The 27,269-nt window shown below is 37.6% G+C and overlaps 1 protein-coding gene across 1 annotated transcript; it reads right to left on the reverse strand.

Moving 5' to 3' along the window:
- Positions 1–1,209: 1,209 nt before the first annotated feature.
- LOC137278376 (SH2 domain-containing adapter protein E-like) lies at positions 1,210–27,269 on the reverse strand. The gene is made up of 6 exons (XM_067810670.1): positions 26,704–27,269; positions 13,590–13,692; positions 12,311–13,024; positions 10,869–11,022; positions 9,862–9,981; positions 1,210–8,597 (listed from the first exon to the last, which is right to left on the reverse strand). The coding sequence occupies exons 1-6, from the start codon at positions 27,250–27,252 to the stop codon at positions 8,417–8,419; spliced, it is 1,821 nt and encodes a 606-aa protein (XP_067666771.1). The 5' UTR covers positions 27,253–27,269; the 3' UTR covers positions 1,210–8,416.

Genomic DNA, 27,269 nt, shown 5'->3' on the forward strand with positions numbered 1-27,269 from the left:
TAATCGGAGAATGATAATGACACTAATCGGAGTGAAGTTTAATTTCACGTACCTCGAAGGCAGATTTCCTCATTGTCAGTATTACATTTCTTCTTGTCTCTTTTTGGCGAAATTACATGTTTTTGTCTATAGACAGTGATGACTTTCCATCAGACTTCATAGAATATCTAGAGCAATGATACTGACATAGCCTGAGGCTAAGATTCATAGCCACTACTGTCGTAGAGGTAGGCATCTGTATGAACCTATCACATTAAACAAAATCATAAAGCAAAAGTCACTGTGTTCTGTAATCTTTTGGTTCCAAAACATTATCAAATGGTACTCAATTCCCAGAAACTGCAAGACTGTGCGCTTCGCAAAAAATTGTTTTGTTGTGTCATCAACAGTGGTGACGTCATTCAAATCATATTGTGACGTCAAGTCAGAATGACGTCACAAACGAACAGCACCAGATGCTGCCACTATTAACCAGCTGAAATGACCAGCTGATGACACTTCACTGCTGTACCCATACTTGATGTAAACCCGTTCGTTTACCTTTTTGTTTACAATGTCCATAAACATTGTGTGGTGCAATTGACGCCGTTGGTTCCAAACATATTCCCGTGCTTCAAATACTCGATAATACCCGGAAATGATGTTTATCTCCCAAGTACCAGCACCATGCATTACGTCATTTCTCAACAGATGTGAGATGCCATTTCCTCAAGTAGCAGAGTGAGTGACATTGTCAAGAGCCTGACAGTAGGTCCAGTAAATTGCATCTTGCGTGGGAACAAATACATGTACAGTTTAAACAATTGAAACCATAGCAACAAGTCCTAAGGTGGGATGTCATTTAGAATAGACTTTGGAATATGTCAAGAATCTATTCACATTATCCAATGAAAAAGAGTAAGTTGGGGTTTTATGCCACTGTCAGTAATATTCCAACAATACCAGAGAGGTGGGGGGGTGGGAAGGGGGTGGATGGGGGTAGGGTGGGGTGGGGTGGAGACACCAAAAATGTGTTTCACTTGGATCAAGTGTACCCATGTGGGGAACAGAACCTGGGTCTTCGGTGTGACCACTAGGCCCCACCGCCTCTCCAATGAAAAAGACTAATCACAAATTGACAATTCCTGAAAGCCTGCTTAGTCTGCAGGAATGATGTTGCTAAATACTTCCATGTCCATCCATGACGGTGAAAGAGAAACATAAAATATCTGAGATATGATTTTATTTCATATAAACAATAACAGTGTTAAGAAGGAAGACAAAGTTTATAACCATTTTGACACATTGAGAATATGGTTAAAAGTTGCATACATAAGCACAAGTAACAAGAAATAACATGACAAGAACAGAAGAATAAAATAGAATCAACCAAGGATGAAAAGAAAATCGAAATAAACATGACAAATGGGTTCTCAGCAAAACGTAACTAATATTAATGACTGTGCGCTCACGTACAACTTATTAATGGCTCAGCTATTCTTCAGTTATGGTTCTTGTTAGAGTGAGTGAGTGAGATTTATTGCTGATATGAACAGTACTATAGTTACATCTTTTGTATTTATTGTTAAATGCTACACTCAGCAATATTCCAGCTGGACAGCGACGATCTGTAATAATCGAGTCTGGACTAGACAATCCAATGATCTACAGAAGCATCAATCTAAGCAAGTGACATTCACTAATGATGTCAGCAAGCCTGACCATCACAGCCCATAGTCGCCTCTCTTGACAAACATGGGCTCTAACTGTAAGCCAGACCTTCACAGGTCTCCAGTTATGTCTAGGTATGTCTGAGTTAGGTGGGCCGAAAACTTGTAAGGCTGAAGGTCTCAGATATTTACCACGTCTCATACTGACACACCTAGATGTATAATTGGGCTTAACTGAGATTCAAACCCACTATTCTGGGCCTAGATATTCCATGTTCTCTTAGCGCTAAAACAGCCATTAGTTCATGTATTGCACTTACGGCTATAGTGATAAGGGAACTTAAAAAAATTAGGCTTTGGCATGCCTCAGTAACTCACCACAAAATTATACTCAGTCACTCTCTCTAGTGAAATACAAGACCTTGGCTATTGGGCTATTAATCTTTAGATTGCAAAAAAATGGACCCTGATGATTGTAGGTTTCTGGCAAGCCAAAGGAATGGCATCTCAGCACACTGACTTAGTCATGTGCCCCTTCCTTATGCACAAGAGAGTAACTCAACAAAGACAGCAGTTTATGTCTGTTTAACAAAAATTCACTACCTGCTAGGCAGATATGACAATATTTTCAATACTAAATAAATGCCCAGTTTTGTGGAAAACAAAATCAAGCTGCTTCATATTCTCAGATATGTGAAATGGTTGTCATACATTCTCTCCCGCATCAGCTCTAGAAGATTTTCAAGATACCCTAATGTCAAACATTTCCAGCACTTCTCAAGTACTCACAAGTATGTGTGCCTCCCATTTAGATGGAGCATCACTATCAAATGGTGACATTAAGTGATATGCACTCTAAGAATGGTCTCAACAAGTGAAGTGCGAACTAGCTTATAGCAATATTTAAGTACATTCATAGTGAGGGAATCCAATAATGAATTTCATACATCCTATCCACTGGAGAACCACAATTAGTCCCTGCAGTGAAAAGCAAACATTTCAAGAATAAGACAGTTTATATCCTCCTCTCCCATTTGAAATCTGCCTGTGAAAATACAGCTCGATTCATGAATGATTTTTAATTTTCATATTTGATAATGTCATTGCTTTATCATGCGTGCAGTAACCTTGTCCTTGTGCTTGACTACTGAATACATACACACAAAATGGCAGCAAATTGTATCCCTTTACTTTGAGTACCACATAAACATGCAAGACCATCAAAATAACATTTCTGTACATCCAACTTCCAGACAATATGAACATTTCACATCAAATATGATTTATCTCATCACATGACCTGAATTTCTGTTATTATTTTAAGCTTTTAAGCTTATTTGAACATTTTCATGTCACAAAACGAGATAAACATATTCTGCTAATCTATTATGTATTTTCTACCTGAATATTACAAAATCAATGAGGCAGACAGAAAATAGTTCAATTATTACATATTCAAATAAAATAGCATTTTTTGCGCACCATAATTCAGATAAATATAGTGTTTGATCATCAAACACATACAAGGCATGAAAATCCATGTTGTAGATGTTTCAGTCCTACACATGGCGTGCACCATCTACACAGGACTGAAGCCTACACAGCATATACTTTTGATTGGTATGACAGCATCGTAGTTACTCCGTAACAGTGGAAAAGCACCATTGAATATCTCCTTAAACAACTCCATAAACCATGCACAAATATTGTAATATTCATATATAATACATTTTCATAACATCATCATATAGTGTTTGCCATCACAGCAACATATTCAAGTTTGATTTTCAGCACAAATATTCTGTAATAAACAGTCATCGTTCTTTAGGTTGATATTATAAAACGACATTACAATGACAATGATTCTAAAAATGATCATCACTGCAATGACAAATTTGGTATTGAATGTTAGATAAAACAGCTTAACACATGGTTTGAAAATATTAAATATATTTCAGCTTAAGAGCACTAGATGACGGAGCAAAAACATGACAATACACAAATGTACACAGGTCACATTTCATGCATAAGATAATTGTCTCCCTTGAAGCAAGTACAGCACAATAGACATACACTGGAATGTGTTTAAAATACTGCAGCAGTGCATTTCCCATACACTCTATAACACATAGCAGTACCATACAGAAGCAAGGCAAGGGTCATCACACATGTACATAATAGTACAGTATACATGGTACAGTTTAAGTCAAATATTTAAAGATTATTCACTTCCTCTCCACTATTGCATGTCCATATCTTGTAGTCCAATGACTTTGAGGCCCAGATAAAAATATTGCCAGCTCATACAACATAGTTAAAGGCATTGCAGAAAAAAGTAAATGAGGAAATATAGAGTCAGCTACAACCATAGCATTGAGTTTCAATGTGGAAGACTTGAGAATGAAATGTCACCATGTCTCAATACATAAAATGCACTGTTCTCCTTAATACTTTAGAGAGTTTAGTTTTACAGTGCTTATAGAAATATTCCAATAATATCCTAGTGGGGGACACCATAAATGGGGTTCACAGATTATACCTATGTGGGGAATCGAACCTGAGTTTTCAGTGTGATGAGCTTAAACTTTAATTAAGCTACACCACCGCAAATCTCTTTAGATATATCTATTGCTGTAGCTCTTAGCTATCAATCATTCAATGCTACATCCTGGTCTAAATTCACAAATTCAAACAATGCTAGGTGAGTCATCGGACTGTCAGGTCTGACAGGATATCTACTTGTAAAAGTTAACCGCATTAGTAAACATTGCAAATGGAGGACATATACACTTTGCTAAGCACCAAGCAAAAATGGATATTGACAGATACATGTGTACATAGAATTTACATTAATCATCATACAAAACAGCAGTGGCCAGGAAAACACAATCACAATATATTATCATGATTATTTTGAAAATGTACAAATATAAATGTGCCAAGTCCATCAGTGCCTAGACCTGTGAAGATCAAAGAATATTCCTAAAGGGAGCTAGCTAACTCTAAAACAAGGTATTGATCATAAATAATATCACATAGACTTGAGGAACATTGATTCATGGATATAAAGGAAGTGCGGTGAAAATCATATATTAAATGATCCATTTCACTTTGTATAATCACTGATATATATATAATTTCAGTAATATTCCACTTGTGAATAAAACGTTTGTTTACCAAAGCATTTGTAAATCATCACCCATTCATGTGCGCACACAATGTGACATCACCTTGTTTCGTGGACTACGACAGCCCATTGCAGTAAGTACTGACACCTAGGAAAGCAGACGATAAGATGTGAGATTGTAGGTGCTAAAAAAATCTATTTTACTTTTGTAAAAATATAATTTGTTATTATTTGTATTAGTGATTTTGGAGCTTGATTTTGTCAGCAAGGCATGGCACTGTGGTCAAAAGGACCACTTTGTGACGTCAATCAAAACTAATTTACGATGTACCATGATAATTACTGCAATCCACAACTGAAGGCTATCTACAAATTTAGGTTGCAGTTCTGTACATTCATTTGTTTGCTTGAACCAGAACTGTTTTCAACCAAAGAATGTTTATTGACATGCAAATCATGTAGATGCACTACGTATTATCCTCGTATCTTTGTTTTTCAGATGCTTAGGAAACACTCGTCATTATCTTGCTAAAGACATGAACAACTGTAAAACATCTCACTTGTGTCATATTATATACATCTTACCTTAGACACAAGTCAACATTTGAGAATGTGCCATATCTGTGTGACACAACATGCCTTATCATAGCTTGAGTAAACAATGCTGTTTGAAAATGTGTAACATCCGAACACCTTGATCTAATCTGTGGACTGCTATGTCAATACACCTCACTTATAAGGTATTGCACACCCAAATATAAACCTAAAGTGTGCCTCTCACTATATACATACATTAGGCCATCTCTTGTTTTCCCAGAATAACCACATTTGAGGCTTTTGTTTTGGAGGGACAGGTTTTACTTTTTGTTAGTAAGACCACTTCCCAGGTTTTACTTTTCGATAGTAAGACCACTTCCCAGGGTTTACTTTTCCTAACTTTATATGAACATCAACATTCAAATGATACATGAGTGTATGAATTCAATTGAAAAATAGCATTCCAGATTAAACTCACAGTACAAAGGTTTTCCAAAGCAGGACTGGAACCACCATTCTCTCATCCATAGGCAGACGCTCTACCGCACAGCCACCGGGCCAACGAAGGTGGAAGGGTTAAATTATCTACTTATAGTTACTGTCATCAAATTGATTTTACGCGCGCTTCAGTTATTGATACATAGCTCCATTAAATGATCATCTACATTGTAATTACCCATCATTGACAGTATATATGTTAGAGAAAACACTTCTCCTCGGTTTTGGTAGACAATGTACACCCAGCGGGTCGGGAATTTCCCTCCCCCTTTGGTTTTACATTGTCCACCAAAACCACTGAGGCGTGTTTTCTCCGATACATATACATCACATGGGGTGACTGGAGGTAAAATAAACAACTCTTTCGCTGCTGATGAAACGGTGACTTGAGGTCTAACTACTGATTCAAGATAATTGGTATGAAACATTGCAACCTTAGTGCCTACATTGTATTGCTGTACTTTGTGTGGGCTAAACAAGTTTGCCATCAAACAAATGTTGGTATTTAAAAGGAAGGTCACAAAAATGTACATGACATGGGAAGGATCATTGAAAAGTATGAGAGTGTCATCATCTTTAGTTTATGAAACCCTTATGCACCAACCCTGCCAGTCTCTTGTCATGCATGACTGGTTCTTAAGCAAATTCAGTAACAGCTCACTAGGGAGAAATGGAATATCGTGGTATTTTGCCTTCAGTTCGGTATATCATAACGCAATACCATTTTTGAACCATCATTTCCATCTAGTCATAAAATGACAGTTTTTATCACTCAAAGTAACAAAGATTATGGCTATGGCTTAACTCTGTTTATCAATTTTCAGCAATATGGTTGTAACTCATATACTGAACCGAGACGGACCGAACCACAGGTTTTGTATCACCATATGTAACGTACCATGGTAACAAGGTACCGTTTCAACCCTACATCTAATTATTGCTGTTGTTTGTGGTGTGCAATAACAAACATAAATTACTGAACTACTTGCACGCTAAGGAAAACAATGACCGGTTCCTAAGCAAAGCCAAATTCTGTAACAGCTCACCAAGACTATTGGTTGTGGTATGCAGTAACTGACATATTGTTGAGCTACTTACATTTCAACAAGCAATGACAATCTAGTACAAATATTTTATGGATAACAACTTATTTATTTCATGACAGTGAAGTTTTCATACTGATTCTTGTATGTTGTCAAGCACCGCTGACAATTCCTACTTGACAACAGTACAAGAATCTGTATCGAAACATCGCACTCATGAAATAAAGAAGTTGTTATCCATTAAATTTGCTCTATATTGTATGTCCCAACTTCTAAAATGCCACATGATATGTAAACAATTTAGCATGTTTACTGGTACTTTAAGGAAACTTGATGCTTTGGTCTGTAATACTGTTTAACAACAATTAAAGGAAACAAGTAAAGAGGACTGATTTGACAGTTCTCATGAAAGCTTCATCTAATTTGAAATGTTCTGTCTGTACTAAGCTAACAAAGTTCAAGGACCAAGAACACTTTGGGGTTAATTTTTAAGATAGTCTCCATACAAAAAAATTGTCCCATATATATGCATGATACCTAACTATTGTTGTTCAGAGTAGATGACTTAAGAACAATGTTATCAGCCAGGCACATATTCAAGCAGTGTCTCCATGACTGTGAGTGTCACAGGATAAGTACAGCTTCATCATGACAGATAAACACATTTATAGCAAACATTTTTGTTCAAAAGCTCTTGCCATCTGGGAAGTCGATTCTAATCTCGATGTTCTCAACACAATTTGTCGTTATAATATCTTTCAACACCTTATCTCACTGTACCATCTTCTTTCAACATCTGTATCTTTTGGCAATTTTCCTTACACACTGTCATCTTTCAGTTTTCATCACATTGTTATTTTTCTTCAATACATGTACTTTTATTCAAAGTGTCATTTCTCTTTCATCGTCTTCATCAAGTCATCTTTCTTCACTAGTTTTAATCTTACTGTTATCTTTCTTCACTAGTTTTAATCACACTGTTATCTTTCTTCACCAGTTTTAATCACACTGTTATCTTTCTTCACTAGTTTTAATCACACTGTTATCTTTCTTCACTAGTTTTAATGAGTGTGTTATCTTGCTTCAACTTTATCACAGTTTGCATCATATTAAGATTATACAGCTATATCTATAATCATACATCCAATGTCATTATCAGATTAATTCTGAGATCTCTAATAGCTAAGCTGTCCAGCACATTATTGATCACTGAAGTCTGTGTTCTCTCAGCACACATCAACGCTGTGAACAGTGTAACTAGTGCAGCCTGGCTCAGCACTTTAATGGAGCTTGAAGGAGTGCACACCCTGGGAAGCTCTATCACTCTGTCCCTTTCAAGGTCTCCATACCTGGTTAAGCTCAGTGGTGCAAATCATGCAGTGCTTTGTCCCTCTGGAACCTTTCAAGGTCTCCACAACTTGGTAGGTTTCCACAGGTGGCATAAGTGAGATATCCTCTGTCCCTAACACGTGCTTGGCTCTCAATCTAGCTCCATATGATAGCACACCTTGGTCCAGCCGCACACCTACGTCAAGCATGACAACTATGTGTAGCCCCACATGCTAGTGAAGTTCCACAGGGTGCAATAGCGTGAGATGCTCTGTCCCTTTTAGTGGCACTTGGTGCTGGGTGTAGTAATCAATCATTTCTGGGATCGTATCGAATAATGCACTGTTTTCCCCAAGAATAAACTGCCCATTTGAACGCTTTGTTATCCTCAGGTGGATGTTCATTAAACGGCTCCTGAAATGAATGCAACTTTAATATTAAACATCAGATGAACATTCTTAACCAGCTTCCATACAATACAAATTGTGGTCATACTTACACCTAACCAGAAATGCATGTGCTGCCTACAGACAGGGGTCATCTCAAAGATATTTTATGCTCTTTCTTGTGTGCTGAATATGTTTCATCTATTGATTACAGACAGCCTGACTGCTGTTATGACATATCATCTACTACATCTGTCCTAGTTTTGATCTTAAGATGACCTGTTTGGTTGTATAGTGATACTGAGACTCAATGGTAGGTGAGCCCATAATAGTTTCAGTATTAAAGTAATTACTTTTTCCCTGGGCTATCGTTTATAATGAAGTCTAATTTCAAAGTTTGCATTAAAAAAATGTTCTTTGTAATGCAAAATCATTGAACACTAAATTGCATAAAGTCAGGATTTGTTCCAAATAAGTTGCTTTAGACTTAAAATTAATGCATTGTACATTTCTGAACTTAGCTCTCCTCAATGAAGTTATTTTATGCTGTTTCCTCTCTCCCTACTTCAGTGACTGTAGTTATTCCAAACAAATATTTCACAAACTAACCACATAAATATTGTAGATATAAATGTGAAAAAAACAAAACAAACCCAGTTCTGTTCTATTTCCGAAAGTACATCTGTGATTTTGTAAACCAAGATGTTTATATTTGTTATTACTGACCAGCATATCATGTGACTAATCTTGAGTCATGATCCACCCAACCAGAGAACAAAAATGACCCTTGTCCTAGTGGTTATCATATACCCTTGATCCTTATTTCATAACACAATATCCAGAAATGACTTGAACAACTGACTTTAAACACTGCATTGAGTTGGAATACTTTGGTACATTAACAAAAGTGACTGTGTGAGCATGGTTCTACTTTTCACAAGATTCCCAGATTATCACGGGGGCACCAGAAATGGGCTTCACACATTGTAAATGTGAGGCATCAAACCCAGGTATTTGGTTTTAACCCCTTGGCTACCACATCATCCCTGTGTAAACAGCTAGTGAGTGAGTATAGCTTTACACCACTGTTGGCAATATTATGGCATCATCATGGCAGTGGGCACCAACACACATATAGTACCTAAGTTGGGAATGGAATCCGGGTCGTCGCCATGACCACCAACATTTTAGCCACTGGTCTACCACACCACCTCATGAACAGATATAATTATGGTTAACATACGATGGTGTTTCTGTACTGCCTTTGTGGCACTACAATGTGTGTTACGTACTTGATGGAGAGAGAGTACTGGCCCCTCTCTGACTCGGACTCCCGCACCAGGTAGCTCCCCTCCTTGCAGACGCGCAATGTGTTCTCCGCATCGGCTCGGGAAATTCGACCTTGGTACCAACTAACAACAAAAACAGGTCATACTAAAACTCACAAACAACAAATGGTCAACAGCTATTACCTGTGGTGATTATTTTATAATATACTATACATGTAAGTGTCAATAGAAAAAGATGTCAGCTTTTATGTAAAACTAATCCAATGAGATCCTGTCATAATTCATCATAGTGGACGTTTCGGTGGCTGAGTGGGATAGGTGGCTGACTTTGTGTGCTGGCGATGAAGTGCCTGACTCAGAGGATGTGAGTTTGAATCTTGGATGGGACTCAACCAAAAAAGTACTAAAATTTGTACTTTACTAGGAAATCCCAAATATGACATATGTTAAATTCCTATTTGGTCTTGCACCACACGTACAACTCAGTAACACAAGGAAAAGAGGATGCTGATCTTGATGCCATTTAACATTAAACATACACACATTAATAAACAATTAATAACTTGCTACTTTGTCAATGCATGTCACTCTACCTCATTTGCATAGAGTGTTGCTCATTATGTCAACCACTGGACTGTTGTGTCAAAAATAAATTATTGATAGACCAACATCATAATGCTACAACATAGCGGAGTGCAGAGCCAAATAGCAAAGAAATAAACTAGCAGTCATAGCATTAATAGAACATTATTAAGTGCAACATTAAATAGGAAACAAAATTACATAAACTGTCATCAAGTATCAAATAATAACACAAATACTCAGAGTGAGTGAGTGAGTTTAGTTTTACGCCGCACTCAGCAATATTCCAACTATATGGCGGCGGTCTGTAAATAATCGAGTCTGGACCAGACAATCCAGTGATCAACAACATGAGTTGAATGACAATGATATCCATTCGTCCCTTATGCCGTTCTCATGTTTACTGTGAAGCATGACTGTCATCTTACCTCTGCTTTTGTAAGGGAATGATAGGATTGATTCTCTCCCCTATGGTGCAAGCTGTTGCTGGGGCGGTGACACGAGGTGCCTGCTTGTTGGTTGGGGAGCCAGATTTTGGGGACTGAGGGGAGCTGGGAGCCAGGTCTCGGTCCTGCTGGGAATCTGAAACAATACACATTAGTCATTGTACAACATGTTTCAACAGGGACATGACACTTCCGAACAATGCCTGTTACACTTGAGCAACCTAACTGTAAGTCTATTGTTTCTTTTGTTGATGAAAAACAATAAATTGTATTTGACTGACAAAGCGCTTTTGTTAACTCTTTAGAAACCAAATTGTGTTTTTCTAGATGAAATGTAATGAAATTCTGATCAGTAGAGAAAAGGCTTTGCTTTGTTTTTAAAAGAAAAGGCAAATCAGCAAACAAGATTTTCATTTCTGATTTAGGGAGTGAGAGTGAGATTAGTCTTGGGCTGTTTTGAACAATATTAAACTAATAAAAGTATTAAATACGATGGGGGAAGTGGGGGGAAAGGGGAGGAAACTAGATACAGGCTTTTCACGCTGTACCAATGAGGAGAATCAAACCTGAGTCCTCAACGTGACAATTGAGTGCATAACCATTAGGCTACCTCTGTGCCCCTTGCTGAACATAAGACATTTAATATTCAAAGCCATTATTCTAAACTTGTACGCATTCCATCATTGCCGTCTTTCCTGGAGAACATCACTCAGCTGTATATTGATGACAGGTAAGGAGTGAGTAAGAGAGCAAGCTAGAGAGGTTTATGCCGTTTTTAGCAATTTTCGAGCAATATCACAGTGGGGGACACCAGAAATGGGCTTCACATATTGTACCCATGTGGGGAATCGAACCCCGGTCTTTGGTATTACAAGTGAATGCTTTAACCACTAAGCTACCCCACCACCCCAGACTTCACTTGAACTTGACTTCCCAATACACTACAGTCTAAACATACTGGTGTGTTTCCAAGTCAGTTGCTCTAAAAAAACATGGCTGAATTTTGGCTCTATGTGACAAATTTGAAGGGTTCACTCACATTGAGTCAAATAATGAATAATTCTAAACAATTCTAAACCAATAACATTCTAAGCATGACAGTGTATGAAAAGAGGTTCTACACCTCTTTTAGCAGTATTCTAGCAACATCATGCCATGTGACAGAAGAAATAGGTTTCACACAGTGTATCCATGTGGGGAATTGAACCTGGGCCTTTGGCATGACGAGTGAACTCTTTAACCACTACACCACCCCACTGTCCTGTATGGTACAAAGATTTAGACCCTTGTATGTTTCCACATTCATATAGTAGTAACAGAAATATTGCTGTGTGTGACATCAAACAATAAACAAACAAACCTAATATAAGATAATAAATATACATAACTATGCTATATTATGGACAATATTATCTATGACTTACTGCTTCTGAGATAGCTGACTGCCTTGGCACCAGACTTGAGGTCCCAGGCTTCTTCATAAGTATCTGGTGCTGGACGGGGCTGGGGACTGCGACGTGAGGGACTAATAGGAGTTCCAATAGGGGATTTGTGAATGTGTGTTGCTTCTAATCTCCCCTCCAGTTCCATCTGTCTCTTCTTGATATCCCATGGTTCCTCGTAGGTGGAGGGTGGGGAAGAGGGGAGGGGGGAAGTGGGTGATCTTGAAGCAGCCCCGCCACCTCTCTTCGCAGCGTTCAACTTCTCCTCTAAAAGCTTTTGCTTAAACGGAGAGTCCCATGCATCTTCATACATGTCCGATGGTTGTGGTTTACGTCGCACAGCTGGTGGTTCGTGAGACATTCGTCTCGAATCGGGATGTGGAAACTGTTTTGGAATTTCTTCACTTTGAGCTCTGTTCAGCTTATTTTGTAAATCTCTCTGTCTTGTGCGTGAATCCCATGGTTCTTCATACGTATCGTGGCTTGAGTCAGAACTCTTAGCAATACTTGTCCAGCTAGTTGCATGATCATAGCCATCACCGTCAACAGACGACGATGTGTTGGGGTTGGTCTGACCACTTTCTTTGGGTGTTTTTACAGCCATATTTCTGTTGATTCGATTATAATCTGTACTCTCTGAATTAACGTCCATGTTGTCTGACACTTTGTTGTCTGACTGTCGCTTTTTTGCTGCCTCTGGAGATGTACAAAGAATATGTTAAAAAATGGTTACAGTAGTCCTCATTTGTGATGACAAAGGTTTACTGGCAAACAAGAATAAGTTAGACCAATGAAGAGAATGTGTTTACAAGAAGTAGGCAGTGCATGGCAATGAGCAAACCCATTTAGTTTGTAAAAGGGAGAGCAGATGTAGGCTAGTGCACATACAATGCATAACAATGACTTTGATTCTGCGTGTAGCTGCACACAGATTATTCACATGACTGTCACGTGCTTCACCCATTTGATTATGGGAAACCTGGGGCCCCTTTGCTCACAATGGCCAGTGGACAGGTCAATTGTCAGGTCAGTGCTTAACTTATCCTTGTTTGCCAGTAACAAGACTTCTAATTTTATTATTCTTTCTGAAGCAAAGATATCAACTAGCCTTTATCATGGGTTATCCTTCAAGGATAGAAGAAGAGGACTACAGTACATTTCCATTGTCCAATCACAGAACACTTTACAAAATCAACATCCATAGTACAAAACAGCTCCTTCCATTGATGACAGGATCTTTTGAATCGTAATTGTCTCAAACCTTTGATAAGCTGATCTGCAACGTAGGGTTCGCAATATTCGTCGTTCCGACCCCACGTAAAGTTGGTAGCATCCACTGGCTGAGTGTAGTCACCAAGACGTACCTGGAACACAATCATAAATCATAGTAATGTGTTCCTTTAAATCATGCTAAACTCTACATCAGGTATGCTCATAGAGCTAACCATCATATACATAAAGCATTTCTGAAGTTCAGTGCTATAGAACATTTGAAGGAAAAGGTTTTGAGATGATGCTTTAAGTGATCAATGGTTGGAGACAGCTTAAGTACATCAGGAGGGAAATCTAAGTGACTGGTGCCATGTTCAGGTATGGCTTCAGCAACTGACAAATGTTTTTGCGTGATATGGGATATACATCATACACAGAATGGGTGAACAAGAACGGTCATATTACCAACTTCTTCACAAGAATGATGAAGATCTTCTGAATGGAGCAGTCATCAAATCTTACGGTACAGTACACCATAACATTTCATGACATGACCCTCATATTTATTTTAAAGACCCTATAAATTAATCACTGGGGTAACTAAACACCAAGTTTTGAAAATTCAGCTGAAACCCTGACTGTATGTAAGCAACTGGGCCTAGATTTTCGAAGCCCTCTTAACGCTAAGATAGTCGTAAGTGCAATACATTAACATTAACCTGCAATGATCTTAGCGTTAAGAGAGCCTCGAAAATATAGGCCCTGATAAAAACAACCTCTGCAGGTCATAATATTCATGTGCATGATTGGGTAAGCTGATATATGGAAGCAGTTTGGCAAACAAACAGATTTGCATTTGGTGCTGAAACAGTAAGACATTCCTCCGTCATATCATCAGTGTTTTGTCCTTTTCAGTATCGGCAGAGGTGTAATCACCAGCCTTGGTGGCTGACTTTGCAACCTGGCGATTCGGTGCCTGACTGATGGTGCGGGTTCGAATCCAGGATGGGACTCAACCCAAAAAGTACTAGAATTTGTACTTTACTAAGAAAGTGAAATCCCACATATGACATATGTTGTGCTTACTATTATTGCTCATTACACTGAAGACCTGGGTTTACTTCCTAACAGAGGTACAATCTGTGACACCCATTTCTGATGTCCCTTGCTATGACATTGGTCAGGAATACTGTTTAAAGTGGCATAAAACCACGAACACATAACACACTGGTGTGTTGTGCTTGCCAGAGTGGGGTAGTCAAATGGCTTAAATCTTGGCAAACCAGGGTTTGAGTCCTCAAAGGAGTATGAAGTCCATTTCTGGTTTCCCTTGCTGTGATATTGGCAAACTACCGCTAAAACTAAAAGCCACATCACACCCAACTCACTTGCTCTATTTAGTGCTGATCATGGAACGCTATGCTACCCCATGGCATTAGCATGCAATCACCATGTTAAACCTTTACAGCAATGATTGAATGATTTAAGAAGGAGTTGACAAACACAAAATCATGTTCATAATCATCTTTCTGAGAGATTGAAAGCTTCACCCATGATTCAGCAAAATTTACAGAGGATTACCAATGTTATTCATGGTCATTCATTTTGAGGGTGAAGGATGCTGAAAGCATACATCTACTTTCCTTCCAGTTGACTGCAAATGCAAAATAAGAATTGAAGAAATACATGAAAACAATGAATAAGCACTCTACCACAAATGTCAACTTGGCCATGCTCCGAGTCTGTTAGTTAAAAATAGATTTGAAACAGCATTAGAGCAAGCAAATAACTATGTATGGTATTTTATAATTGATCAATTTGACCAAATCATAAAATAGCAGCATCCCAAACACATATACAAAATATCTGCATACATGTAGACGCACTGTGAACTTTTTGTGTCTGTTTCCATATTTTGTGCGTACAGGATACTATATGCCTGTATAACAACTGACCAACAGCAGAGCTCCAGATAAGATTCAGCTCATGTGGCTACTGTACCCACTGTATTTGGGTACTATGAATGTTGAGTGGGTATTTCATTTTCTGTTAACCACAGCTTTCCAATATGTGGGTATTTCAAGGATTTTATTCAGTTCAGCATATGTCTTAGAGTAAGTTTACTGCAGAGATATTTACTACCTTACGTCATTCCCAATCAGAGCCAACTTAAATATGCTGGAAATGATTTCACAAAAAATCACTCGTCCTATACTGACAGTACGACAACAGTCCTAAAATAACAATATAACTTGTAAGCAACTGATTTTTATGAATTAATTCTGTATGCATTTGTCTTAACCGTTTAGCGTATCTAACATTTTCAAAGTGCAATTGGTTCGCAACAATTATTTTTCAATGTGTAATTGGAAATTTTCTATGCATATATTACGTGAATAAGCAACTTATCAGGGCCCCTGAAACAGTCAAACACCACCTCCTCCAGCATAAGAGTCTTTCTTCTTCCAGTATCATCAGTGAGTGAGTGAGTGAGTGACTGAGTGAGTGAGTTTAGTTTTACGCCGCACTCAGCAATATTCCAGCTATATGGCGGCGGTCTGTAAGTAATCGAGTCTGGACCAGACAATCCAGTGATCAACAACATGAGCATCAATCTGCACATTTGGGAACCGATGACATGTGTCAACCAAGTCAGCAAGCCTGACCATCCGATCCCAGTAGTCGCCTCTTACAACAAGCATAGTCGCTTTTTGTGGCAAGCATGGGTTGATGAAGGCCTAGTCTACCCCGGGACCTTCACGGGTATCCAGTATTAATGTGTTATATATAATATGCTTGAGCGCTCATCAGTTTTAGGTATCTAACTTTCACCTAAGACATGGCACATAGAACACATGGTAAAAAACCTGAACATGATCACTTTACACATTAACCATGTTAACCTATCATAACCACAAACTACGAGTAAAGAACGACAGATTAAAAATGTGATGATAAATTATTCAGTTTGGTTTCAGAGACAGACCCATGTTTATCCAGGATGTTATTGTAACACTGCCCCATTACCCATTCTCTCTCTTGAAATCAATTAATCATGTTTCATGTATGACGTAATCTAACCAAGCCTGTAGAAGGATGGGCCTTTGGAACAGGACACCAGGAAAGAGTCTCCTGCACTGAACAGTTTGAATTAATAATAAACTTCAGAATTTTCTCTTTGTCTTTGTCTTTCTCATGCATTTTCATGCTCTAGGAAGATGATACTGTACACAAGTACAGGAATGAAAGTGTTTCAGAAACATATCCCATAATAAACATCAAAGGCCATTTTTTTAATCAACCTCAAAAAGCTTTAATGGTTATACTGAGCCAACAAAAAAATGTCGTGTTTAAAACCAAATACGCTGTACACAGCATGCACAAAACTACAGGACAAACTGGCACAACACAACAAGGGACACCGACTGAATGGACACGTCAACGAATGGTATGGATTTACAACTTCTTGAATATATTAAAGAAGTTGTAAATCCCTACCATAATAAATTAAAGAAGTTGTAAATCCATACCATTCATTGTCATGTTACCTATCAATTTCCAAATGCCAATTAAGAATCTGAATGGACATGGTAATCCACACTGAAATTATTCCCTCAATATTGCCTCATTATTTGCCATCAAATGTTGGCTGGCTTGTTGTTAAATGCCACACTCAGCAATATTCCAGCTATATGATGATGGTTCGTTAATAATCACGCCTGGACAAGACAATCCACTGATCAACAGCATGGGCATCAATCTACATGAAAGGGATACAATGACTTGTCAACCAAGTCAGTGAGCCTGACCATCCGATCCTGTTAGTCGCTTGTCATAACAAGGATGGGGTTACTGAAGCTCAATTCTAACCTGGATCTTCATGGGTCAACAATACATGAGAGCTGAAGTTAAATTTTCATGTTGCATCAGCATAATTTCAGCGATATACAAATGACAAAGACTAACTGACAAACAATGTGATGAGTCCTTTCCTACATGGTCTCTGAAAATATGTAATGTGATTGTAACACTAACAGACAAACCCAACTGAAAAGGAACCCCAGGAGTGTGAGATTGGAGATCTTGAACCTCAGTAAATCTACACTTGTTTCATTTAGGACTTTAGCATTGTGGAGATCATTATGCAAGGGACAGTGAGACAGACTTATACCATATCAACAGGAACGTGACCTGCACTGGGGTAAACATGATCTCACCAGACACCCAGTTTGTAATACATACAAATTAGTATCAACATTACTCAGATGCATATTACATCCTTCTTTCAGTTATGGCCGCTGGTTTGATACAAAACACTCACACGGTGCCTGCTCTTGCTTGATCACACTAGGCAGGACCGAGTGAAATCTAACTACACTATCAACATGATCATCTTTGAAATCAAATACTTTTGTTCAGCACTCCAATATTGCGTGACATTCAACATAGGCACACAATGACATTTTCTGCATGTCAGAGAAACACTGAAAACTAAATGTTGCTATAGTGTTCACAAATGAGTGTCCAACCGCAAGACAAATCTGGCAGAATTGCTGATGGTCCGATGGAAATCTACAAACCACTGGCCCCAGTGTCCGATTACATATTTCACACTGACTCTGACTGAAGTTGTTATATCTGACTTGTGACACTTGTTCGCTGTTTATGAATTTTACATTTGCTGATAATTACAATACCAGTTCTAAGAAACGTTAAATCTGAAATGTGTTTAATTAGGAGGCAAACATATTGTGTTGGGAAAACATATTTTGAAAATAAAATAACTCTAAATTTGATTTTAAACTGAAATGTTGCGTGAGGATTTGAATAAAAAATCAGAGCTATTATAATTTCCTTATATACCTTTGATTTTCCACAACTGCAGTATGTTTATCTCCATTCTACCATAACCATGTTATTACGATTTACAAACAATACATACGTGTTGGAAAATCAGAGGTATATGACATCTGACCTAGTACCAAAAACAATGTGATGAGTGATGACTATAGCCTCTCCTCCACCCACATCCTTGACAGTGAGGTGCTACCACCAGTACATGACAAAATCAAGGCAATGCTTTCCTGATAGGGTGGTTCAGTCAAGGCACTTCCTAAACAGTGACACTAGCCTTTGACCCACAAAACAAGCACTGTGTCTGTGCTTCAACAAACAGGAACCATCTGAAAAAAATCATGTTGTGTCTGTAATTTTAGCCTCTGGGAATTGTAGAAACTGTTTAGTTTCAACTGAGAAGGTCAAGTCCTTCCCCTGTATAAGGAGTCCAAATCGTGATAATGTACATGATTTGATGATTGCATGAAGCCCTTGATTTAAGTAGTCAACTGATACACCAGTACGATGATGCTGGTCACTGAGAGAGTATCAGCCCTATTAGTCACTTGTGCACTTGAACTTTGTTTCTCTCTGTTAATATCATTGTTTCTATGTTTTGAGTAATGAATAATTTCCAGTTTTCCCTTAATAGATTCCATAAGTCATTGGACAAAACCTCTATATGTTTATCTATGGTTAGGCCTGACCAATTTTATTTCTTGTTTTACGGATTTTTGTCCACAGAAAACCTAATGGCAGACAAAAACAATATAAATAAAAAAAATGAAAACATAATTTCCAATCAAAGAAAAATTCCTTTCAAATACTCAAAGTGTTTTACTTCTGGTAATTGATGAAGTGAAGATGGGTAAAGAACAACCTATAAAGTATTTTCTCATGAGTTTACATTTTTAGCCAATAGAAACATTAGGATTATATTTTTTGAGTAGGGAAAATTAATTTTCACTTTTTTTTTCTTATTCTTGAAAAAATAAGTCCTCAATTACCTTAACAGAAGAAATTTCACTTATCTAACATGCTAATCATTCTTTAGTCAGTTCATGTAATATACTGTTACATACAGATGGACAGATAGACAGACATGCTGAAACGAGATCCATCACACTCAGGATTGGCTTCTTCAAACATGAGTCACATTCACTAAAACAAAATTTAGAATTACTAAAGGCAGTGAGTTCTGAAATTAACGCTGCTAACTGGTAGACTGTTGACATGGGATAATACTCATAACATTGTGGTCCATTAACAGTCTTGAATCACTTTGTAGATGTTAGTACAGATAATATGATACCCACAACAGACCCTGAAGAATAGTAAACATAAATTATCACATACTGGGTCCACATTTTCCAAGCTCTCTTAGCACTAAGATAGTCAGTCGTAGGTTAATGTTATTGTCTGGGACAACTAACTAGCTAAGACAGCTTCGAAAATCTAGGCTTCTAGAAAATCTAATTTATAGCAAAAAAACCAAAACATTGTTTGGAGAAAGGAACACTGATGATAAGTTAAGTGGTATGTTCACTATTGTTAACATTGTTTCCAAGTTGTTTAACATGACACATTCATAATACAGATTAATGTCTACTAAGGGTGTGATAACTATTATTTCAACATGTTCATGACATTCTGTAATAACAGAAGCAGCAACACTGTTACCATTAGTAACATTCTTCGAACATATTCAACAAATATCCTTTAGGCTGCATAAAAAAATTAAATGTTTCTAGGGTACATATTTTTCAAATATGTAGAACTTTCTTTTAAACTTTTGATAGCGAAAAGTGATGTGGTAGGAACACATTGTTATTCTTTTTTCTTAGAAATACAGCTTGGGAAGTTGAGGAAATGTTAATCCGTTGTACTTGTAGCTTCAGTCACATTCGTTCTTACATACCCTCATTCTCATTGTGGACAAACGTGTTCTTGACACGGCTTAGTCAAAATTATTTTTTTCAAAATGGCACTAAAAAACTGATCTGTGCACAAATAAAAGTGACACACCGATGTCTGAGAAACATTTCACCTTTCGTACTTAGCCTTAGCAGTTATAACAGTGTTATTCATTGTACTTCACATCATATTAAAGAAACTACAAGAAGCACACAAACCAGGTCACTAATATGTCCTATGAAAATGTACTGAAACTACTGATTTCTGTATCTACTTAATATATCAGGGTTTCATGTAGTACACAAATGTGTGTCCAGAAATCTGATGTATATACAGAATAGACACCGTGAGAAAACTCCAAATACTGTGTAAAGAGAGATATGCAAGAACACTAAAGTGTACCTACAGGACATCATGCATAGGTACCTGTGACTGTAAAAGATTGGATGCAGAAACCCCATATACTGTGTCAAGAGAGATGTGAAAGAACACCAAAGCATACCTACAGGACATCAAGAGTAGGTATCTGTGACTGTAACAGACTGGACGTAATAATACTGTGTCTGGGGAGACATACAACAACACCAAGAACATACCTACAGCACATAAGGAGAGTGATCTATGTCTGTTATTTCACTCATCAGTCATGCATGGCCACTGTCCACACGGTCACTGGTTCATTCCCGAACACTGATTCATTCCCGTCTCTGAAGTAATTATCTGAACACACAGTACACCACACCATTATTTCCATGGCCTTCATATTATCAGCAAGTATGGGTAAGTAAGTGAAGGTTAAACCCTGATAATGATATATGCCAGAAAGCTGAAATAAACTCCAACATGTTCCTATATCTAAAGTATTTCAATATGTTCCTATATCTAAAGTATTTCAATGTCAACAAAACAGTGAGAGTTTAAGGACACTTGGGACTGTTGACAAAATGTTCTACAGATACCGACAGATACTTCCTGATTGTGGAAAAACATAGATAACTGTCTAGACATGTTCAGTGTCAAGTGAATCAACCCTGCTATCTATCAACAGTAAACAACTTGAAAAAAGACAAACATTTACTCAGAGTCAGATCACTGATCAAGCAGTAACAAAGATCAAAATGTCAGGTGATATACCGGAGCCAGAATTCTACAGGAGTCAATATTTTGAACACATACCCTGCTGTTAATGCATGCAGTTAAACAGATATCCTGTACCTGGTGTAACTGCCTGATGACAGTCCCCGAGGACACAAGTATCACTAGCTGCTCTAGAATACAGGAAGTTGTTAGCCAGGGGTATTAATCAAATTAATCATGCGTGAACTGCCTCAAGAACCAAACGCATATGTACCCTTTCACTTGGTTTGTGTTCTTCCAGAGTTCAGTGTACTGTCGGTGACCTTTCTTGGTGTAAATATTTGCAAGACAGTTACTGAACTGTCTGGGTGATTTGTCAAAATTGTTTTGGTTATTGATGCATGTTTATCAATAAACACTGTGCAGATGTCATCTCGATATTTGAACACAGATAGAAAAGAACTACCTTATCAAAACATTTGCCTACAGTTTATTACCCTTCTCATTTTGTCAGTTGTCTAATGAATGAAATTTTTAAAAATGGTTTTGCAACTATTATTTGGAAATATCAATCATGCTGGATATAATAATTAATATATGGATATTCTCAGTTAGACATGTGTTACATAAAGGGGATATGACGTTAAAAAGATATTGGCATAAAGTATTTTAACCCAAGGACACCTTGAATCTTAAATTTACCCTTAATCTTTTACAGCATGGGTCATGTTTGAAGTTGTTGGTGCATATCCGATAGGGTTTAAAGTTGTCCTCATAACATGGACTGCTCATGGATACAAATAAAACAATCTTCACGGGTTGCTTTTGCTACTTATTTTCAACTTCAAACAGCCAGAGAAACGACGGGCAAAAACAAAAAATAAAATATTCAAACGGGAAATTTTAATATTCAGATCACTTGGTAGCATCTTTAAATGTCATTTTAGAAGTTGTATAGATGAAGGGAAACGAAGTTCTATTGGTAGTGAACTTTACTGCAATGGGTGCGACGTTACAGTGTAGGTACTAACACTGTTAACAAGCAAGTAATGAGATACCTACACCATTGCAATAAAGAAGTTGAATATCCATAGTATGTGGTTATTGTTCACTTGATAAATCTTTTGACTGTTTTATGATGCAGACTTAGGCTCTTGACAATGCCATACAAACTACATTTCAATTAAATGTATATGACTAAATATCAAGTTAACCTGGTCTAGAATTGAAGAATGTACAAGCAGTAAAATGTATTGTTCACATCTGGGCATTCATTCCACACTGGCAGAAGACTGAGAAAAGATAACATATTATCAGTTCACGTTGGAAAACCCACAAAAGAGACAAATAAACAATGACAACATGTGACCATTTATATATTCAGAAATTTTGTCTTGCTTCCCCACGTTTATTTTCATAGATGATGATAGGTCAGCTAAAGCCACAAGCTGGTAACTTAAAACAACCTTCACTTTCTGACAAATTTTCGTAAGTTTTGCATTTCCATTTCCTTCTATCATGTAAAGATAAATAAAAATCATATACTCTAAGCATGAATTATGTCATGTTCCTGAATCTTAAAAATGTGACCTGATCAACAGGTGGATTAAACAAGCTGTTTTACCAGTGGCAGATGTTCACCTTTTCAGACCATATGTCAACACCCTTGTACCTACAGCAAGGTCTATTTATCAGGACATTGTGCCCATCCATGGATCAGTGCAGTAGCTGTGGGGTAACCTGTGGGGTAGCCTGTGGAGGGAACAGCCTGTTAATGTTCAGAGGGTCAGGAGAGGCTTGCTGGGGGTGCAGACGGCTGCCTCAAGACATGTTACATAACCAGGACATCTGGCTGACTACCCTTCCTCTGTACATATCCACTGCCTAGGCATCCCTCTAACCAGGGGCCATATCATATCTCTGCTTCACCACACTATTTCCCCTTCTGCCCCACCATTTTTGCAAAGCTAAAACCCTAAATGAAGCAAGTCTAAATTTCCCAAGGTTCTGAATGATTCTCCTCAATGGAGCTCGTTTTCAATTTAAAGGAAATCTATGCCTCTACAAAACTTCACAATGAGTGAAGCATTGTAATATCATGTTTTCATCATTATATAGCTGTAATTTGAACTATATTTGTAAAATATTTGTCAGTGGACTAGAGTAAAATAGCTTAGAATCTTACAGTTGAACCTGCTGAAAATTAAAGGCATTACATTACACCAAACTGCATTTCTCTCAATAATACTATCAGCCCTAAAGGAAGCTACCATATACTATTATCAGAATCAAGTTACTAGTATATAGTTGGATTGCATTATTACATAATAAAGTTTGAATGCATTAATGCAACATTGCATTGGATTGAGTTTCATGTCCCTTTCTGGCAAAACATTATTTCAAGCGAACCCTATAGTTTTGTCCCTTGGAGCACTCTTTCTGAATATCCTACACACAACTTGTGACTGAAACCAGTTTGGCAAACATCGACAACACTGCTTGCACCAGTTTTCAATACACACAAAAACTGTTCACATGCCATATATGGCAAGGGTTTGAACGCTGCTGACCTCAAAGTCTCAATTATCGATTTCAATAAAGTCATAAGGGATAATAATAACAAGAATTTTTATATTGCATCAGCTGGAAGCTAAACTGAGTGCATATGCCCCAATATCATATAATAAAGGCCAAATATTGTTAAATTCTTTACCAAAATTTACCACAAACCACTAACAACCAAAGTCTGACATACAGTGGAAGCCCTCAAAACCGGCATACCTCCAATCCAACATGCTCTCGATATGGGCACTAGAATTTGGTCCTGGCAGAAGCTAGTTAATTTATGATTATCTGCCTGCCCTCTAATCCAGTGTCAGCCTACTCTGTACAATAAAGACCGCCCAATTGACTGCTTGTACAGTAGTTAACGCTCACAAAATCGGCATCCGCTATATTGGCTCTTCTGTCGATTGGGTGAATGTGTATTGACAACATGGTGGATTACAGTTAAGTACAGTGGTTAAGCATAAGTAGGTGAGGTAAACTGGTGAGAGGCACGTCACTTGGCAAATTAAATTCATTGGTGTCTCCCAATTTCTCAGTTGCTCGCTGTGTCAAGATAGCCTTGAAGATTTGCTTAATATGTATAGTCTTGAAGATCTGCTTAACATGTATAGCCTTGAAGATCTGCTTAACATGTGTAGCCTTAAAGATTTGCTTAACATGTATAGCCTTGAAGATCTGCTTAACATGTATAGCCTTGAAGATCTGCTTAACATGTATAGCCTTGAAGATCTGCTTAACATGTATAGCCTTGAAGATCTGCTTAACATGTATTAAGAAATGTGAAGCTGCCATAGGCAACAAAGTCTCAAAAGAACGATTAACTGTTCTTAGCATGACTCGTGACAAGAGAAAACGTTGGAGACTGTCACTGAAAACATCGATCTTGAGATGAAATATGAGAAACAGCAAGCTAAGGTTACTGACATTTCACAATATACATTATATACATATATCCTTGTGTCGTATTTTTTAAAGTTATCTTTATTGATGAATAAAGAATATGATGACTATCAACACATGTTCGGTTGTATTTTAAAGCTTCCTCTTAGTCTTAATATCATTCTCAGGTTGAAAATGGAAACGTTCGCTAAACCAGCATGCTCATTATACCAGCATATTTTGCCTTTCCCAATGCATACCAGTTTAGAGGGCTTCCACTATTCTTAAACTAAGCTTTCTTTGACTACACCCCTAGAAATTAGAATATATTCCTTGACTACCCAGTATCTGGCACATTCCCCTACTCTGTTTATTCATATCAGTCTTCAACTTATGGTAGAGGCTATTGGGATTAAGTCTTTCATGCAGACCCAGAAACAAAGTGTTTGAAATTGAAAGTGTACAGTACTACATGTACATTTGAAACTTTGATTTCTTCAGACGACAGTGAAATGTGATTGACTGTTTTCTATTATATACTTAAAAGATTTTCCCCCAAGTTTTCACATTTTTAGAGACTCAATTTTAGTCTCAGATTGAGCACAATGCCACATTTTCATCATGATTATTACATCAATAGTATAATGGGTCAGCATAGAAAATGAGACATACATATTCAGGTATTGAAATTAAGTTTCTTTTTTAAGTGTGCCTCATGGGCGTTGTCACAATAACTTAAGAGTGCCATTTCAATTTCAGTTGTGCAGCAGTTCTGCTGAACTGAACTTCAACCTACATAACTTGAAGTGAATGTAAAAGTTGCAATTGTATTAGACTAACAAGTAGTCTCAGAAATAAACATATTTTCCTGAAAAAAAAGTTCATAGTAACAAGAAAATAAAATAATGAAAGCCCTGACATTTTCTTCATTTTCAGAAGCTATGGGGACCTAGACTTGTCACACATTCTAGACTTGGATATACTGATCTTAGATCTCCTTGCATGTTTTCATCAAATATATTAGTCTCAGATCCATTTATGCATTTATGAAACTTATATTTCAGATCTACCTACAAGTATCATAAGTGCTGTCTCTCTCTCTAACTGCTGACAATGTAGTGTAATCACAGATGTACTGGGAATACTGACAAGATTCATGAATATGATAAAGGATCAAAGACATGAATGAGTCACATGACTTACACAAAGTTAGCCCAGCCATTATTTCTACCAACAATGCTGAATTTGAAACAAAATTTCAACTTCCTGACATTCACATCCTCCTGTGATTATGTTCGGTATATGGCTGTGACGACGAAATGACTCTCCATTTCCTTATCCTTTTTAACTGAAGTACACACAAGTTTTTATCTGAGGTAATATACACCTTGAATATAGTTTCATAACATGGTGTGTGTGCATATGCGCGAGAGAGAGAGAGAGAGAGAGAGAGATCTTGGTTGTGTGCCTGAGAGAGAACAAGAGACAGTGTGTGTAATGGTTTGTATCATTTTAAAAATGACATTTATCATTTTGCATTTCACAAAATAAATGCAATGGTATAGAGTGTCTCTGTAAAACTAAGGTATAAATACAAGGGCTTGAGGCTGTCAAATTTGTACAGTCACATTCAAAAAGTTCAAAATATTTATTTGCACATACTGGCGCACACATTTCACTTTGTCATTAAGTTTTCAACGTGCTGACATTTAACAAAATTGAAAGAAAACGTTCACTATATCTAGAAACAAATTATTCTTTTATATATTATTATGACATTATTATCAATTACATCATTCGCAATCTCTGCATCAAGCACTGCCATAGCCGCTCTAATGACCGGACGTACAACATGCGTATGTAACAACAGTGTTAAATATATTTCGTACCCTGCTTGGTAACGCATCCTTCTGATAAGCCATCGAATATCCGTCTTCATCCCCAGGCGGTTTTTTTTCGATGTCATTGTTGTTACTCAACACGGTTGCACTGTTTTTCTTTATCACGATAGGGACTTTCGCCGGGGGGCGGTTGTCCTTGTTTCTGCTACCTGATAGTGTACGAATGCTGCGACCGGGGCCATTTTCCTTCACAAGAGAATAAGATTTTGACTGGCTGGCGCCCATGTCCTTCGCTAGCTCGTAATCGTGGAGACTGTCACTGTTAGGAGCATCTTCCTTAATTTCATCATACAAGTGATGTCTGTCTCGAACATTGTCTTGTGCCCAGGCTCTGTCGGGGGGCCACTTTCCGAAGAAACTGTCAGTGTGAAATTTCGAAGCTGATTGAGATTTCTGTTGCTCAAGCGTGTATACATCTGAGTAAAATTCTTCCCGTATGGCTCCGCTGGGTTGATTTAGCCCAAGGTAGCCAGTGGTTTGTGAGAAGGGCGGAGATAGAGCCCGTTCCCTCGCAACCGATCTTCCTGTCTGGTCCATGTTTTTACTCTTCCTTG

Source organism: Haliotis asinina, chromosome 3, assembly GCF_037392515.1.
Source record: "Haliotis asinina isolate JCU_RB_2024 chromosome 3, JCU_Hal_asi_v2, whole genome shotgun sequence".
In the NCBI taxonomy this organism is placed as follows: Eukaryota; Metazoa; Mollusca; class Gastropoda; order Lepetellida; family Haliotidae; genus Haliotis; species Haliotis asinina.